This window comes from Trachypithecus francoisi, unplaced genomic scaffold, assembly GCF_009764315.1.
Source record: "Trachypithecus francoisi isolate TF-2019V2 unplaced genomic scaffold, Tfra_2.0 Lachesis_group12, whole genome shotgun sequence".
Lineage (NCBI taxonomy): Eukaryota > Metazoa > Chordata > Mammalia > Primates > Cercopithecidae > Trachypithecus > Trachypithecus francoisi.
The window spans coordinates 1708018-1725081 of record NW_022681457.1 but is presented as its reverse complement, the minus strand read 5'-3'; the positions used below and the strand labels follow the sequence as shown (position 1 = coordinate 1725081).

Here is a 17064-nt window from a genome sequence, read left to right as displayed (position 1 = left end):
AAAAGACAAACAGCTTTAAATAATGATTACCCTAGACCACTAATAAACAAATATGCCCCACCTCCCAAACTAAACTCCTTGATGTGAATTTCAAAAAGGGAAAGCCAAGAAACAGGTAGGTTTGCTATTTCTTTAAAAAAATTTTTTTGAGACTAGAGAAGAGGTCTTGCCATATTGCCCAGGATTCTGGCCTCAAGTGATCTTCCTGCCTCAGTCTCCCAAAATACTGGGCATACAGGTGTGAGCCACCGCATCTGGCCGAATGTTTGCTATCTGCCTGGCTAAAACCTGATTAAAAGTTTTTAAAGAGCTCTACAGTCAAAAGCTGACTTAATTAAAAGCTGATATTTGGCTACGTATGTATGCACACACATACACACACACGTGTATATATATATTTTTTGACGCTTCTGTTCTGATTTCCTCTTTTCTTCAACTACTCCTAACTATACACAATCCCCTTTTCTTCTTGTTGACATGATTTTTGCCAAGGATAATGTAAAACTTAATTGCTTTATGGAAAACAAGATCTCCTTGACTGGCTCCTCCAAGTCCTGTTCTTTGATGTACCTCTGTCCGTCCCTCCTTCCTCTTGCCACCTTTGGTATCACATGAGGGAACCTCTGTTTATCCTCATGGAGCCCCAAGCATTGTGGGTAAACAGGCTCCTCTCAGGTCTAAAGCTCTATTCTGTTTCACACAGAACTCCTTGACATCTGTGACCTGTCGATACATACATGTGTACAACACGTGTGCTATATGTTGTGTCTACATACAGTTATGTCTATACATGTTTTCGTATATCATCTACATGATACAAAATTAAAGATAAATGAGTGCTCACAAATTAGAAGGTAAGCCTAGGCCAGGCGCAGTGGCTCACGCCTGTAATCCCAGCACTCTGGGAGGCCGAGGTGGGCAGATCATAAGGTCAGGAGGTCGAGACCATCCTGGCCAACATGGTGAAACCCCATCTCTACTGAAAATACAAAAATTAGCTGGGCGTGGTAGCATGCGCCTGTAGTCGCAGCTACTCAGGAGGCTGAGTCAGGAGAATTGCTTGAACCTGGGAGGCAGAGATTGCAGTGAGCTGAGATCACACCACTGTACTCCAGCCTGGGCAACAGAACGAGACTCCATCTCAAAAAAAAAAAAAAAAAAAACTATTTTACAATCGGCTGCTATCAAAAATTTGCTGCTTCTTCAAGGAAATTCACAGAAAAGACCATGACAAGTATTCTTGAATACTGGTTTCTGATAACTGTGGGGATTATACCATTGAACTAGGTAAAAACTTTCAGAACTCTAACAAAAAAAGATGGTTCATGAATACAAGATCAAGTAGAACAAGAATTAATTACTTGTTCACAGGCCTGAACTCATGGAGGACTGAAATCGTTTTTACAGCTTTTTGTTTGAAACAGTGCTGATTCCTCTTTTCAATTTTTTTTTTAATTTTTTGAGACAGGGTCTCACTGTTGCCCAGGCCGGAGTGCAGTGTCGCAGTCTTGGCTCGCTGCAACCTCCGCCTCCCAGGTTCAAGCAGTTCTCCTCATGCCTCAGCCTCCTGGGTAGCTGAGATTACAGGCATGCACCAACAAGTCCAGTTATATTTCTTTTTTATTTTACTTTAAAACATAATAATAACTTTCTTTTAATAGAGGCAGGGTTTCACTGTGTTGCCCAGGCTGGTCTTGAATGCCTGGACTCAAGTGATTCTCCTGCCTTAGCTTTCCAAAAGGCTGGGATTACAGGTGTGAGCCACCACACCTGGCTGGGTAAAGTATATTTTGGTGAGCAAAATTGAAACATTTACCTTTCTCTCTACCTGATTTCTCCAGAATTCACAAACTATTCATGAATATATTTTATGGCAATATAGTTATTTGCATAAGAAAACAGTAAGACTCTGTTTCCTTTTATAACAGGACACACTGAAAACACTGGTTATTTTACCAAGGCTTTTTGACTGGAACAGCATATTTTCAGATATGACCTGACTGCTTTCAAAGATTGGGGTTGACTTTATAAACCCAATGACCTGGAAAAACAGTGGCCTGGTTTGTTACCTACATAGTTCCCTTACAAGGTCCCTGAACTTTCAGTAAGTAAAGAATGTTATGGGCCAGGCACGGTGGCTCATGCCTGTAATTCCAGCACTTTGGGAGGTCAAGGCAGGTGGATCACAAGGTCAGGAGTTCGAGACCAGCCTGGCCAATATGGTGAAACCCCATCTCCACTAAAAATACAAAAAAAAAAAAATTAGCCGGGTGTGTTGGTGCATACCTGTAATCCCAGCTGAGGGAGGCTGAGGCAGGAGAACTGCTTGAACCTGGGGGTGGAGGCTGCAGTGAGCCAAGATTGCACCACCGCACTCCAGCCTGGGTGATAGAGGGATAGAGACAGAGCGAGACTCCGAGACTCAGCCTCAAAAAAAAAGAGAATGTTACTTTGTTATTTTGCTGGTGGCTCAAGCCTGTAATCCCAGCACTTTGGGAGGCTGAGGCAGGCAGACTGCTTGAGCCCAGGAGTTCAAGACCAGCCTAGGTAACATGGTGAAACCCTATTTCTACAAAAAAATTAAAAAATTAGCTGAGCTTCATGGCACATGACTGTAGTTCCAGCAACTAGGGAGGCTGAAGTGAGAGTATCGCTTGGGCCTGGAGAGTCGAGGCTGCAAGTGAGCCACGATTGCGCAACTGCACTCCAGCCTGGGTGACAGAGCAAGAACCTGTCTCAAAAAAAAAAAAAAAAAAAAAAAGTCATTTTCTGACAGGCCTAGGAACCTCAAGATATTCTGGGATCTCGAGAAGAAAGGAATTCACCTAATTTGTAAGGTATAGGCAGAGTCTGATGGTGAATATTTGGTTTGGAGCTTCAAAAGGCTTTTAAAAGTCCAACCTAGGTCAGAAGAGGTGGCTCATGCCTGTATTCCCAGCACTTTGGGAGGCCGAGGTGGGTGGACCATGTGAGGTCACGAGTTTAAGACCAGCCTGGCCAACATGGTGAAACCTCGTCTCTACTAAAAATACAAATATTAGCTGGACGTGGTAGCACATGCCTGCAATTCCAGCTACTCAGGAGGTGAGGCAGGAAAACTGCTTGAACCCAGGAGGTAGAGGCTGCAGTAAGCTGAGATCTCACCACTGCACTCCAGCCTGGGTGACAGAGCGAGACTGTTAAAAAACAAACAAAAAGGCCGGGCACGGTAGCTCGCGCCTGTAATCCCAGCAATCTGTGAGGCCGAGGCGGGTGGATCACCTGAGGTCAGGAGTTCAAGACCAGCCTGGCCAACGTGGTGAAACCCCATCTCTAGTGAAAACACAAAAATTAGCCGGGTGAGTGGCTGCGCGTGGTGACTCACGCCTGTAATCCCAGCACTTTGGGAAGCCGAGGCGGGTGGATCACGAGATCAAGACAATCCTGGCTATCACGGTGAAACCCCATCTCTACTAAAAATACAAAAAATTAGCCGGGTGTGGTGGTGGGCGTCAGTAGTCCCAGCTACTCAGGAGGCTGAGGCAGGAGAATAGCATGAACCCGGGAGGCGGAGCTTGCAGTGAGCCAAGATCATAGCACTGCACTCTAGCCCGGGTGACAGAGCGAGACTCCGTCTGAAAAAAAAAAAAAATTAGCTGGGTGTGTGGCAGGTGCCTGTAATCCCAGCTACTCAGGAGGCTGAAGCAGGAGAATCGCTCGAACCCGGGAGGCGGAAGTTGCAGTGAGCCGCAATTGCGCCATTGCACTCCTGCCTGGGGGACAAGAGGAAAACTCCATCTCTGGGGGGAGAAAAAAAAAAAAAAGTCTAATCTGAAATTCCTCATTTTCCAGGAAAGCCAACTTAAAAGGAGTCTATATGGTCAGCCACTAATCCTGCTGTACTTTATGCAAATAAAGTATAACACTAAAACTTATTTTGAGAATAAATTGGTCCTGCTATTATTAGTGTCTTTGGTAAAACTGGGGGACTGGAGGGAGAAAAACGATGCTTCAGTAGCACATCTGTGTTGAGATTCTAGCCCTGACCATTGTTTTTGGGTTTTTATTATTTGCCTGCAGTTTGTACTGAATCTTGAATTCCATCTTGGCTACAGTAAGTCCCCAAAGCAGAAGCTGGGTTTCATTTTCCTCATGATGGTTTCAGTTGGCTCCCTAACTGGAAAAGGCTCTTTTTTTCATTCTGGCGTATACATTCTTGTTTTCATTATAATCCTTATGTGCATTATATTTCTACTATTTAAATTACTAATCTTGTTGTTTTACTTCCAAGAAAATGAAAATCCTGGTATCCTAAAGACTAGAGATGATGCAACACACAAGACGCAGCTGTATAAATCAGTGACTTGATTCAGGTCTTCTTTTTGCCACTCTGTGAGGCCATCCTACTTCAGCTTCTGGACACTCTGAAAATTCCTCACTGAGCCATCTCCTTCTCCCTCCCCCTACATGGAACAGGCCTGCCCTAAAGTGAGCCTTCCTAGTGACGAGGGATACCCTGACACTCAGACTTTGATCAATGCTTTCGAGAAGAAAGATTCTGACCAAAAGGGAAAAATGAGAAAGAAAATGAACTTGTCCTTGAGTAATGCAAACCCCCTTTAAATGATCGAGCCTAGAGAGGAACTGGAATGAGGGAGTAGTCATGTCCCACTCCCCACCTTGAGAAAAACCCATCCCCCGAAGCCATTGACTCTGTGGACTCGAGAGTAAGACTCCATAAACAGCTACACATCAACCTCACAATGCCATACACGGACACCGTCACTTACACACTGTAATTTAACAAGGTAGAGCCAATTACACATCAATGTTATTTTTTAAACCAATGAGAGTTCCGGAAAAACACCCTTTGTAATCACTCCTCTCCTGATTTATCATTTTGTCTTTAAAAGCTTGAGCTTATCTGTTCTCTAGAGCACTTCCCAAGATAACTTGAGGCTCCCAGGCTGGTCCTCAACCTTGGCCCAAATAAAATCTCTACTTATATTAATTTTGCCTCAGTTTCTTCCTTCAGGACAACAGATATAAATGAAGAAATAGAGGAACATTTATGAGGGTAAAGGAATGAATAAATGAGTTATGAATTAAGAAAACTCGAGTATTACATCAACACTTTGAAAGAGGCTCAGAGTCAGAGGTAACATTGTCTCTTATCTCAATAATACCTAATGCCTGAAAGGGGGAAGCTATATATTTGCTGAGATCACGCCTGCTTTTGGAAACTGACAAGACTGAATAGATACCTGCAAACCTGACTGGTCTCACCCTGGGAGACATAATCATATAATATGATGGACTAATTATTAATGACCTAATGGAGTTCTAGTAACAAACCGGCCAGTAGTACCTTTTGAGTTGTATATTCTTTGGATATAAGGGAACTGTGTTTGAAGACCACAGGTGGCCAGTGGTACTGTGAAATATAGGTTTGATATTCATCATGTCCTGTTTCCTGGCACACAACTCCTAAAATCTTTGGAATCTCCAAAGTGATGTGCCTTTTTGCACGCTCATGTGTTGACTAATGGCTAGCCACCCCTACGTAGCTTCAGGATGGGGGCTGGTCACTGGAATAATCAAAGTGGGACTGTAAGGTTGGAATGTTTCAGCTCCCTCTCCAACCTCCGGGAGGGGAGAAGGGCTGCAGGTGAAGTTGATCACCAATGGCCAATGGTATAATTAATCATGCCTACATAATGAAACTTCCATAAAAACCCAAAAGGACTGGGTCCAGGGAGCTTCCGAATAACTGAACACAAGGAGGTTCCTGAAGGCTGGTGCTCCAGGAGAGGGCGTGGAAGCTCTGCGCTCCATTCCACACGACGCTCTGTGCATCTCCTCATCTGTATCCTTTGTAGCAGCCTTTATAAAAAGCTGGTAACCATGTTTCCCTGAATTCTATGAGGGAGTTCTCTAGCAAATTAACTGAACCCAAGGAGTGGGTCACAGGAACGCTAATTAATACGCAGTCAGTCAGAATCACCGGCAAAATAACCTAGGTCTTGTGATCAGCATCAGAACTGGGGGACAAGTGGGGACGAAGTCCTCAACCTGTGGAATCTAATGCAATCTCTAGACAGATAGTGTCAGAATGGATTCAATTAGAGAACACCCGGCTGGTGTCCACTGCAGAATCGACTGCCTGGTTGCCGGGAGGGAGAAACCCCCACTCCCTTTCGTGACCAGTGGTCACAGAAACTTTCTGTGTTAATTGTTGACTGAGAGAAAAGAAAAAACACTTTAGGGCCGGGTACCGTGGCCCGTGCTTGTAATCCCCGCCCTTTGGGAGGCTAAGGAGGGCAAATTACTTAAGCCTAGGAGTTTGAGACCGGCCTGGGCAACACCGTGAAACCCCATCTCCACAAAAATTACAAAAATTACCTGGGCATGATGGCGCACGCCTGCAGCCCCAGCTACTTGGGAGGCTGAGGTGGGAGGATCACTTGAACCCAAGAGGCAGAGGTTGCAGTGAGCCAGGATTTGTGCCACTGCACTCCAGCCTGGGCGACAGAGCAAGACTGTCTCAAACAAAAAACAAAGAAGGAAAAAACTCTTTGGTTGTTATTTCTATATTCTCACCTCCTTTAACAGATGAGGACACTGAGGTTGGGAAAAAAGGCAGTGGGAGCCATGCAGCTGCTACCCAATCTGAGCTGGCTGTGAACCTAGGCATCCTGAGCCCAGAGCCTGCCCCTCTAGCCCCTGCACTGGTGACCTCAGACCCTCTGCCTGCAGCCCACATGTAAAACAGGGATTTTCGTATCATACCCAACACTCATTTGTACTTGTGTAAATGAAAAGTAATTTCCATAAAACAATATTTATACACACTTCCTCCAAACAATGACCCGTTTTCTCTTCTCTATTTGATGAGGACAAAAGTGCTGAAGCTATTCAACTGATTGTGGCCCAGAAACGGTTACAAGCATGGATTGGGGGTTCAAGTCTCAGCTCTGCCACTTCCCTGCTGGGTGACCCTGGAGGAGGGACATCCCCTCTCTAGGCTTCAGGCTGAATTCAGGTGCACAAAGGGCTCCCAGCAGTGCTGGGCCCAGAGTGAGCAGACAGCTGAGGAAACTCAGGCTAAGGGGAGCTCCCTCACCCAAGGTCAAGGTCACGTGTTGCTCTGCTTCCCTGGCGAGCTCCTGGTCTAGCAGGAAACTCTAGCATCTGGCAAGCAGGAGGTCTAGTCTGGGGAAGATGAACTGCCCCAGGGCACACGGAGCCTGAAGGATTGCGCAGAAGGGAGCAGGGCTGGAGGTCTGCAGGCATGTGGATGGCCTGATGACAGGTAAGCCCTCAGGCTCATGTGGGGGTCCCCAGTGCTGCTGGGAGAGCCCCCATGGGGAAATGGGCCACGACAATGTAGGTGCTGGGTGTCCTGTAAAAGGCTCTGAATTCCCCAACCCCTCAACTCTCCCTGCCATCTGCCAGGCCTGGAATATAGCTCAGACGTGGCACACCCACAAGATGGCTGAAGCCAACCAGTCCAGCCTCAGGGAGTATGCGGGGTTGGGCCCTAGACTGGGCCAGAGCCTTGAAAAGAGCTCCTGCTCCTTACCCTGGGGAAAGACGCTCCTGTAGCCCCACATGTGACAAAGACCCTGCCCTAAACCTGTCCTTGGGGCTCCTCTTTTCTGCCCCACTGTCTCCCCAGGCCCCCTTCTCACCTGCAGCCCTGCCCCAACCCAACACCGACTGTCCTTCTTGGTTACTCATTACTGAGCCCTGCAGCTCGTGACCTTTACTCAACCACGTCATCACAGACACTGCCACCCAGAGGCGGCCACTCCTCCTGTCATCATTTTCTAGATTAGGACACCAAGAGACAATGAGGGAGGGGCTTGGTCAAGAAGGGCTTGAGAGCCCAAGCTGGGAAGGCCTCTGCTCTGCTGCTCCTGCCCCTTCTAGGTGCCCCTTCTAGGAAACCTTCTAGGTGTCACCCTAACCCCCCGCCACATCTCTGCCCCCATCCTAACACGTGTCCCCTGGCCCCATGTTTGGCTCAAGCCTTCACCTGGCTTGAAGCCCACCTTCCACCCCAGCGGCCAACAGCCGGTCCGGTCGTCTGAGCTGGCTCCACTGACTGCAGACTCGTGCTTCTCAGCCCCACACCAACTGCAGACTCGTGGCTCCCAGCTCCCTGGTTGCCCCTCCCTACACGACAGAAGCAGCTCCGAGTGTGATGGCTGCAACCGAAGGAGGGAGTGAAGTGTCTGTGTGTGGCGGCAGGATAACAATCCTCTCGACACACAAGACACACAGCCCCTGCTGCACCGTCCCCACGCGCAGGACAAGCACACGTCCCCATCTCAGGGAGCGAACTCTGAGGTGGGAGAGATAAGGCCCTGAGGGCCGGACCTCCTGGATTCAAATCCCAGCTCTGCCACTATCCAGGTGGGGGTCACTGGGCAGGTGACTTTACCCCTTAGGGACTCAGTTTCCTCATCCGTGCAAGGGGAGAAATCCCAGTTCCCACGTCAGCCTCCCTGAAGGAAGGTGCAGAGCATATCTGGTGTGAAGGTGTGCGCTCGCTCTGCAGGGCCTCACGCCATCAGGATTTTCATGAGGTGGCTGAGGGCACTAGAGCATTCTCACTGTGCCCTAGATCCCCTCCCTCATCAGCATATCACACATATCCCGCCTGCTGTCCCTGGCAACGTTATCACCCTTCCTGTTTTCTTTTTCTTTTTTTTTTGAGACAGGGTCTCACTGTGTCGCCCAGGCTAGAGTGCAGTGGTGAGAGCATAGCTCACTGCAGCCTTGTGCTCCTGGGCTCAAGTGATCCTCTTGCCTCAGCCTCCTGAGTAGCTGGGACTAAAGGTGCGTGCCACCACGTTTGGTTTATTTTTGTATTTTTTGTAGAGATGAGGTCTCCTCCCCATGTGGCCCAGGCTTGTCTTAAACTCCTGGGCTCAAGCAATCCTCCCACCCTGGCCTCCCAAAGTGCTGGGATTACTGTCGTGAGCCACCGCGCTCGACTGCCCTTCCTCTTTCCTTCAAAGTGCAATCCTCACCTGCAATTATTTTGCTAACCTATTCAGTGGTGGGTTTTCTGCCTGCCCCTGAGAGACAAGCTCTACCAGAAGAAGGGAGGCCGTGTGGCTCCTGTCCAGCACCGGCACTAACAATGACAGTAACCATCAGGTGAACCATCACAGGACGTGACCCTGGGCCGGGTACTGGTCTACTCATGTGAAAAGCAGAAGCTCACTTTTCCTCACAGCTGCCCTTCAGGCTGATCCTCTTGTTCTCCTCATTTCACAGATGCGGGAAGGAACGTGCAGAGAGGCAGGGTAACTGGCCCAGGGTCACAAAATGTGAGATGGCTGAGCAGAGCTGTGGCCTGGGCCTAAGGCCCCACAGGCAATTGCTGGCTGGCTAAGTGGTGACTAGAGGCGTGAATGGCTCCTCACACCCATCCCCGCCAGCCCAGCCCTCGGTATCCGCCTGGCTCAGGTGCCAGGCCTGGCCCGTTCCCCAGCTCACCGTCTCGTAGTCTCGCAGCGCGGCCCGGAACTTGCCCAGTGCCATGTTGCTGGCAGCCCGGCGGTAATAACCCTTGATGTATTTCTTGTCCAGCTCGATGGCCCGCGTGGCATCTCCCAGTGCGTAGCCATAGCACTCGGTGCGCAGGTAGGCCAGGCTGCGGTTGCCATAGTAGATGGCATTGCTGGGGTTCAGCTCAATGGCCTGGCTGTAGAACTTGATGGCGTTCTCGTAGTCCTTGGCTGCAGAGATGGAGGAAGAGGCATGAGGCAGTGCTCCAACCCCGCGAGGACAGGCCCTGGGCTGGGTGACGCCCAGTCTCCCTGTTCACAGATGGGGAAGCTGAGGGCCAGAGACATCTCTTCAGCCTGCCCCTCCTGCCTGTCCCAACCAACCTAGCTCAGGGCTTGTTCTCTCGGCCACAATCTCCAGGACTGAAGAGACTCCACACACCCGCCCGCTCACCCCTCCAGCCCCAAGCTGGGCACTAGCAGCAGACCGAAAGAGCACTCCGAGAGCAAGAAGAGCAGGTGCAGAGGCCCAGAGGCGGCTGAGCCTTGTCTGAGCGCCAGTGAGAGCTGGGGCAGCTGGGCACAGTGGGCAGGGGGAGGACAGATGAGGCAGGGAGGCTGGTGGGACAGATCCCTGGGCCCCGAGCAGCCATAGCGAAGTCTGGATATTGGTGTTCTAAGTGTGGAGGGACAGGATGTGACATCTGGCCAAGGAGAGGTTGGATTTTTATCTGAGATGAACTACAGCTGTGCCCTGCATTTACCTCGTGACGTGTGGAATCCTCATGTCTCCACGGGAGTAAGGACCATCTGGTGCTCACTTCACAGACAAGCCATGGAGGTCTTGCTCAAGGTCAAATGCCCTGTCTGCACCTGCAGAGCCAGGCTTGATCGCTCCCTCATGCCCATTTGACAGGCAGGAGAGCCAAGGTTTGCACAGTCTTAGAGGCTTGTCCCCACTGGGGGCCGTGATGTACCGGGGCCATGCAGGGCTTCAGTACACAGGTTCCTTCACTGAACTCTCACAAGCCCGGGGATATGGCATTACCCTGTCTCCAAATCTGGGCACTGAAGCTCAGGGAGGAAAGGTCTGTGCGCAAGGTCACACAGCGGGTGACAAGCAGGCCTTCTGAGCCAGGCCAAGACCAAAAGGCTCCCACTCTCACGCCCCATGCCATGGTGACCTCTGGGCAGCAGCGTGGCACAGGGGCAAGCACAGAGCAAGAGCAGGGGGCCTGGGCCCAGTCCCTAGCTTTGCCTTTACTACCTGGGTATTCCTGGGCTACTGAGGAACCCCCTGCGGACTGGGGTTTCCTAGAGTCCTTCTACCAGCAGCCCTGAACAGAGTCTCCAGCCTCACTCCCATTTTAATGTTCTCAAGAGCACTCCGACAGTCCTTCGACCCACAGCCCTGCCCTCCCCAGACAGTGGTGCCCAGTGTTTAGGGTTGAGGCAGCTCAGAGGGGACACCGGGGCTGAGACCTGGAGGATGGGAGTTGGGTGAAGAGACGGAAGAAGAGAGTCCCAGGCTCCATGAGTGGCTCCAGAGGGAAAGAAAGGAGGCAGGCAGAGAGAGATGGGGACTGACATTACAGAAGTGAGAAGCCGGGTCCTGGGGACTGGGCCAGCAACAATCTAACAACAACCCTCTGCCAGGTTAAATCCTGGCAATCTTTCAAATGGCTCACATGTCCCCTCCTCCAGGAAGCCCTCCTTTACCCTCAGGCTGAGTCAGGCCCCCAACTGGGCTGCCCCAGCCCCTGGGCACTCCTGTGCCTGCCCTGTTCACTCTCATTGTCACTGTTAAGTAATGAGTGTGTCCCTCCATAGCTGTGAGCCCCAGGAGGGCAGGGCCCGGGACTTCCCAGAAACAAGCAAGGGCAGAACCAGGCAGCCCAGATCCGACCCACCCTCCCTGGAATGCCAGAGCCTTCGAGGACTCCTTCAGGCCTCCTGGCTGTAGTCCAGAGGCCGCCTGGCCAGCACTCCTGATGGGGCAGCTGTTACTCCAGTGGCACAGGGAGGGGAGCCTGGAGTCTCAGGGCCTGCCACCCGGCTCTGCAGATCTTCAACTCGAGGCCACAGGCAAGCAGCCTCCGCTTTCTGAGCTCTGCCTCATTGGGTGGCCGTGAGGGTTTTACGAACTTGTGTAAGAAAACTGACTGCGGCCGGGCGCGGTGGCTCAAGCCTGTAATCCCAGCACCTTGGGAGGCCGAGACGGGAGGATCACGAGGTCAGGAGATCGAGACCATCCTGGCTAACACGGTGAAACCCCTTCTCTACTAAAAAATACAAAAAACTAGCCGGGCGAGGTGGCGGGCGCCCATAGTCCCAGCTACTCGGGCGGCTGAGGCAGGAGAATGGCGTGAACCCGGGAGGTGGAGCTTGCAGTGAGCTGAGATCCGGCCACTGCACTCCAGCCTGGGCGACAGAGCGAGACTCCATCTCAAAAAAAAATAAAAATAAAACTGGCTGCAGCAAAAGCAGTGGGCAAAAGAAGTGAATGCATGAATGACTAAATGAAGGGAAGAAGTGACGGGAAGAAGAGGAAATGGGAGGAGCCAGTACTCCACGGGTCGACCCACATGCCATATCCTGGCCCTGTTCTATGTGCTTTACAAACAGGATCATATTTAAGCCTCAAGACATTCCGCATTTTAGATGCAAGGAAACAGAGGCCCAGAGAGGTTAAATCATTTGTCCAGGTGTCATCAAGCAGGTAGAGAAAGACACAGGGTTTGAACCCAGGCAGCCTGAGCTCTCAACCATGGCCTGCTCCGTCCCCACAAGCTCTTAGACCTGGAGCCTCTTCAGGGGTTAAGCATAAGCCCCCACCCCCGATTTTACAGAAGCAGGGCACAGAGGCCTAGAGAGGGGGAAGACAGTTGAGACACTTCCCTTTGACTCAGACCTGAGACAGGGACCAGGCTCTGCCCCAGGATTTCTGGAATAGGCCTGAACTTACAGAGCAATCAGCTACAGTTGAGGGGACAGTCCTCTGAGCCCCGGGACCTCTCTTCTCCCTGCTGGGGCCCCTCTTCTCCTCAACAGGGCCAGTACGGCTCTGGGAGGAAGCTGAACATGGGAGCCAAGCACGTGGCGAGGAAGGGGATATCCGGGCCCTGCTGCTCACACACTCTGACCTTGGGCAAGTGGTTTCACTTCTCTGAGCCTTGCTTCCTTTATAAAATAAACAGGGCCACTCCTAGCCATCTCCCAGCCCCCAGGCAGGATTAAACCCCACGGTGCACCTGGCCACCACAAGGCTCAATTAAGGTGAACTGTAATTATTATTTTTATTGCTATTCCCACAGCCCTGGAGCCTGGGGCGCTGTGCCTGCTACTGCCTGCCAGACAGCGAGGGGCCTGGGCCAGCAGGGCCGTTCTCCTCTGTACTAGCTCAGTGCCAGGCCCCTCTGGCTGCCTGCCCAGCCCCAAGACTCCTGAGAGCCTGGATCCCAGGTCCTGGGGGACAATGGGCTCCTCCCAATGGCAGCTGTGGCCCAGAATTCTGAGGCGGCCTGAGCAGTAACCCTCATGCAGGCTGCTCCCATCACAGGGAAGTCCAGCTTCCACCCCATCACCCAGCTGAGACAGCCTCATCCTGGACTCCTCCCGATCCCTGAGCTCCCAAAGCCTGGCAGTCACTTCGCTTCTTTTGCCAAGTCAGCCTCCTGAACATCTCTCAGATCCAGCCACTCCCTTCTCACCCTCCAGCCCCACCCAGCCCTGGCCTGGCCTCTCCTACCCAGGTTCCTGGCTCAGCCTCTACCTGGCCTCGCAGTCTCTTCTCCTGCCCCTCCAGAGGGGTGTTCCTAAAGCACAAACCTGACCCTGTCCTTTCCCTACTCAGAACCTCCCAGGGCTCCCCAGAGCCTCACCGCACCCCCCCGACTCCACCCTAGAAAGCCCTGGCTCCTTCCCACAGCCCTGCGCAATCTGCTCCCCGCAGCTTCATCGTGACCTCCTCCAGCCTCCTACTCACGGCCTCCATGCCAGGTTCCGCTCACCTTTGGGCCTTTGCCACCTGTTTTGTTTTTTTTTTTGTTCCTGCCTGGAGTACCGTCTACCCTCTCTCCAGGCAGCCACTCTCACTTCCTCTTTGAAACACTTCTTGAATCTATTTCTGTCCCTCCAGCCTGGTTGGCGATCACCACCCCTCACCTGTCCACTAATCTAGCCTCCTTCCTGTCTTACCCTGGAGTCCAGTCTCTGCATGGCAGCCAAGGATCTTTTCTGAATGGTAACTGAACCACGGCATCCCACTCTTGAAACATCCCATGGCATCGACCACCCTCAGGATGACACCCACATTCCCCAATCTGACTTCCAAGGTTCTACCTCTGGCCTCATCTCTCACTGGTCCTACCTCCCTCTCATGGCTCCCACCAGATCAAACTTCTCCATACTTTGCTTCTGCTCCTGCTGGAGGCCAACTCTCTTCCAGGGGTCCAGATCCTTTCCACCTCCACCTTCTCCAGGGTTTTGCTGCTGCAAGTCTCCCTTCTCACATGCAGAATCAATTCTCCATCTCTACTGGACTCTACTCTCTTCCATCCTTACAAAAAATCCATCTTCCCCTGACACTGCATGTTCTCTCTTTTTTTTTTTTTTTTGAGACAGAGTCTGTTGCCCAGTCTAGAATGCAGTGACGTGATCTTGGCTCAATGCAGCCTCTGCCTCCCAGGTTCAAGCGATTCTCCCGCCTCAGCCTCCCCAGTAGCTGGGACTACAGGTGTGTGCCACCACACCCGACTAATTTTTTTAGTAGAGATGACGTTTCACCATGTTGGCCAGGCTGCTCTCGAACTCCTGCGCACGTTCTCTTCTTACCACCCTCCCCCATTTCTCCACTCTCCTTCAGAACCAATACTCCTAACACTTAATATTTGCTCTCTCCACTCCCTCCCTTCCCATTCACTCTTCAGCGCCCTCCTGGCTGCACCAGCCCCATCATTCCCCAACAACTGCTCCTGTCAACATCACCATCAGCATCCATGGAGCCAAAGCCAATGGCCAGTGCTCGCCTTGGCAGCATCGAACTCAGGGCACCAGCTCCTTGTTCTATAAGGGCTCTCTTCTCTCCGCCTTCCCGACACCTTTCCTGGCTTCCTTTCCACCTCACTAAGCGGTCCTCCTTAGCCTCCCCCTCTTCCACTCGGGATCTGTCCTAAGTCCCCTCTCTAGACCCTCTTACTAGATTATCTCATCCATTCCCAACAATAGTTTGATCACACCCAAATTCTTCTCCAGTCCAAATTGGCCCATTTACTTACTCAGTGTGTCCTCCTGTAGGGCCAGGAGTGGTGGCTCACGCCTGTAATCCCACCACTTTGAGAGGCTGAGGTGGGCGGATCACCTGTGGTCAGGGGTTCAAGACCAGCCTGGCCAACAGAACGAAACCCCGTCGCCACTAAAAATACAAAAATTAGCTGGGCATGGTGGTGTGCATCTATAATCCCAGCCACTTGGGAGGCTGAGGCAGGAGAATCGCTTGAACCAGGGAGGCAGACGTTGCAGTGAGCCGAGATTGCGCCATTGCACTCTGGCCTGGGCAACAAGAGCGAAACTCCGTTTCAAAAAAAACAAAAACAAAAACAAAAAATTCCAAACTGCTCTTTGCAATGACTTGGGGAGACCCTGCATAATTTGCCCTCTGTCTTAATCTCATCTTGCTATTGGTCTCCCGCTAACTAGCAAAAGCCCCAGCCATGCCAGTGTCCTTTCATTCCCCACCCCAGGGCCTTTGCACAGGCTGCCTTACCTCCCTGGAACACACCTCTCCAATCCTCCCTCTGTGAGTTTCAGCTTAAATGCTTCCTGCTCTGTAAGGCCTTCCCCCACTACCCTATCTAAAGTAGCCTCCAACCCTTATTCTCTACTTCATCACACTGTTGGTTTGCTTTCAAAGCACTCATCACAATTCAAGTATTTTACTTACTTACATTTTTTTTTTTTTCATGTCTGGTTCACCTGCAAAATTACAAACTAAGGACAGGACCACATCTCTCTCATTCACTGCTATATCCCTAGAGTCAAGTCCTTGGCACATAACAGGTACTCAATAAATATTTGTTGAATTAATGAATGAATGGGTGCGCCACACTTGACTCTTTCTCAATATTCTAAGTGATACTATTCTTGGGGATCCCCACCCCTACTCCCAAGGCCCCCACCATCACATTCCTTTTCCTCGGGTCAGCCCAAATCTCCTACTTCCTTGTTCCCCCCATCTAATGATCCATTCCCCACCCCCACAATTGCCGCCTCTATTGGGACTGTCCCTCCTCTATTCCCCACTTGGCGGCACCCACCCCAGGACTCCCCATTTGGTAGCGCCATCACTCATTCCCCCACCACATGTCACTGCCTGGTAGCGCCCTCTGCAGGCCTCACGTTTGGTAGCGCCCTCATTCCAGTCCCCCTCTCGCCCCACAATCGGTGGCGCCCTCCTCAGTCTCTCCACTGAGTAGCACCCGTTCCGCACGCCACTCCTAGGTATCACTCTCCGAAGCCCCCTATGTCGCCCCTTGGTAGCGCCATCCTGGGCCTCCCCACGCCCAGTCACTTGGTAGTGCCTGCCCCGCGCCCAGGCTGCAGCTCCGCGTTGCCATGGTTCCGCGCGGGCCCGGCACCCCTTGGCCTGGGCCGCTGTCCACCCTCCCTGCTAGGCGGGCGCACCTTTGAAGTAGTCATTGGCCTGAGTCTTGAGCTCCTCTGCCCGCTTCAGAGCGCCATCAGCCGGGGGTTCGTCCCGGGGGGGCTCAGCACACTCAGTCCGCTCGCCCTCCGCCATCGCCATGCCGCAAAGCGACCCCTACCCTGGCAACGGCCGCCAGCGGCACCCGGCCGAACCGTCGCGAAGGAGCGCCGGGTGGCCGCCGCCGCTGCCGCACAAGTGTCGTAAAGCGCGGGCCCTGAAGGCGCTCTTCACGCGCCTGCGCAGGTCCCTCTCGCCATAGAGCGCGCGGAGGACAAGGTGACCAGAGGGTCCCCGGACGGTACCCCTGGTAGAGAGAGCCAATAGGGAATGAGAGAAGGGGCGCGCGGGGAAACAGAGCTGGTGTGGCTTCTGCTCCCAAAGTTATCGTGTTTCAAGGCTGTAAAAAGTTTCTCGGTTCTTAAAGTGGGATTTTCCCGCTGTCCTCTAGGGTTGGGGGGGTGGGTTGTGAATGTCGCTGGCGGGTGTGGCTGCTTTGCAAGGCAGCGCCATGCCCTACGCGGAGCCGGACCCGGGCGTCGAGCCTTATTGTCAACTACCTGTGTGACCTTGAACAAATCTTCCCTTCCTCTCTAGGGCCTCAGTTACCCATCTCTGAAAAATGGGTGGCTTCTCAAGCCAAAAAAGGGGCAACCCTGAGGGTGTTTTTGAGTTTTTAAATGAAGGCACTCTGGATTTCAAGTCCTGAGCAAGGCTCAGAAGTGTGTTGCACCATCCCCTTTCTTCCTGTGTTCAGCTTCCCAAATCCTGAATCTTCAAATAAACTCTCCTGTTTGTCTTTTTACAGATTCTCTTGTCTGAGATCACAGCGTTTACTGCATGCACTCTGCCTCCCTCATTTAC

The 17064-nt window shown here is 51.8% G+C and overlaps 1 protein-coding gene across 1 annotated transcript in view; it reads right to left on the bottom strand.

Moving 5' to 3' along the window:
- PPP5C (protein phosphatase 5 catalytic subunit) overlaps nucleotides 1–16400 on the bottom strand; it is a 43079-nt gene extending 26679 nt beyond the window's left edge. Inside the window, exons 1-2 of the mRNA XM_033223757.1 lie at nucleotides 16182–16400; nucleotides 9490–9731 (exon numbers count right to left, since the gene is read on the bottom strand). Coding sequence (XP_033079648.1) covers nucleotides 9490–9731; nucleotides 16182–16302 — 363 coding nt within the window. The 5' untranslated portion in view covers nucleotides 16303–16400. The remainder of the gene's footprint in view (nucleotides 1–9489; nucleotides 9732–16181) is intronic.
- Nucleotides 16401–17064: the final 664 nt, after the last annotated feature.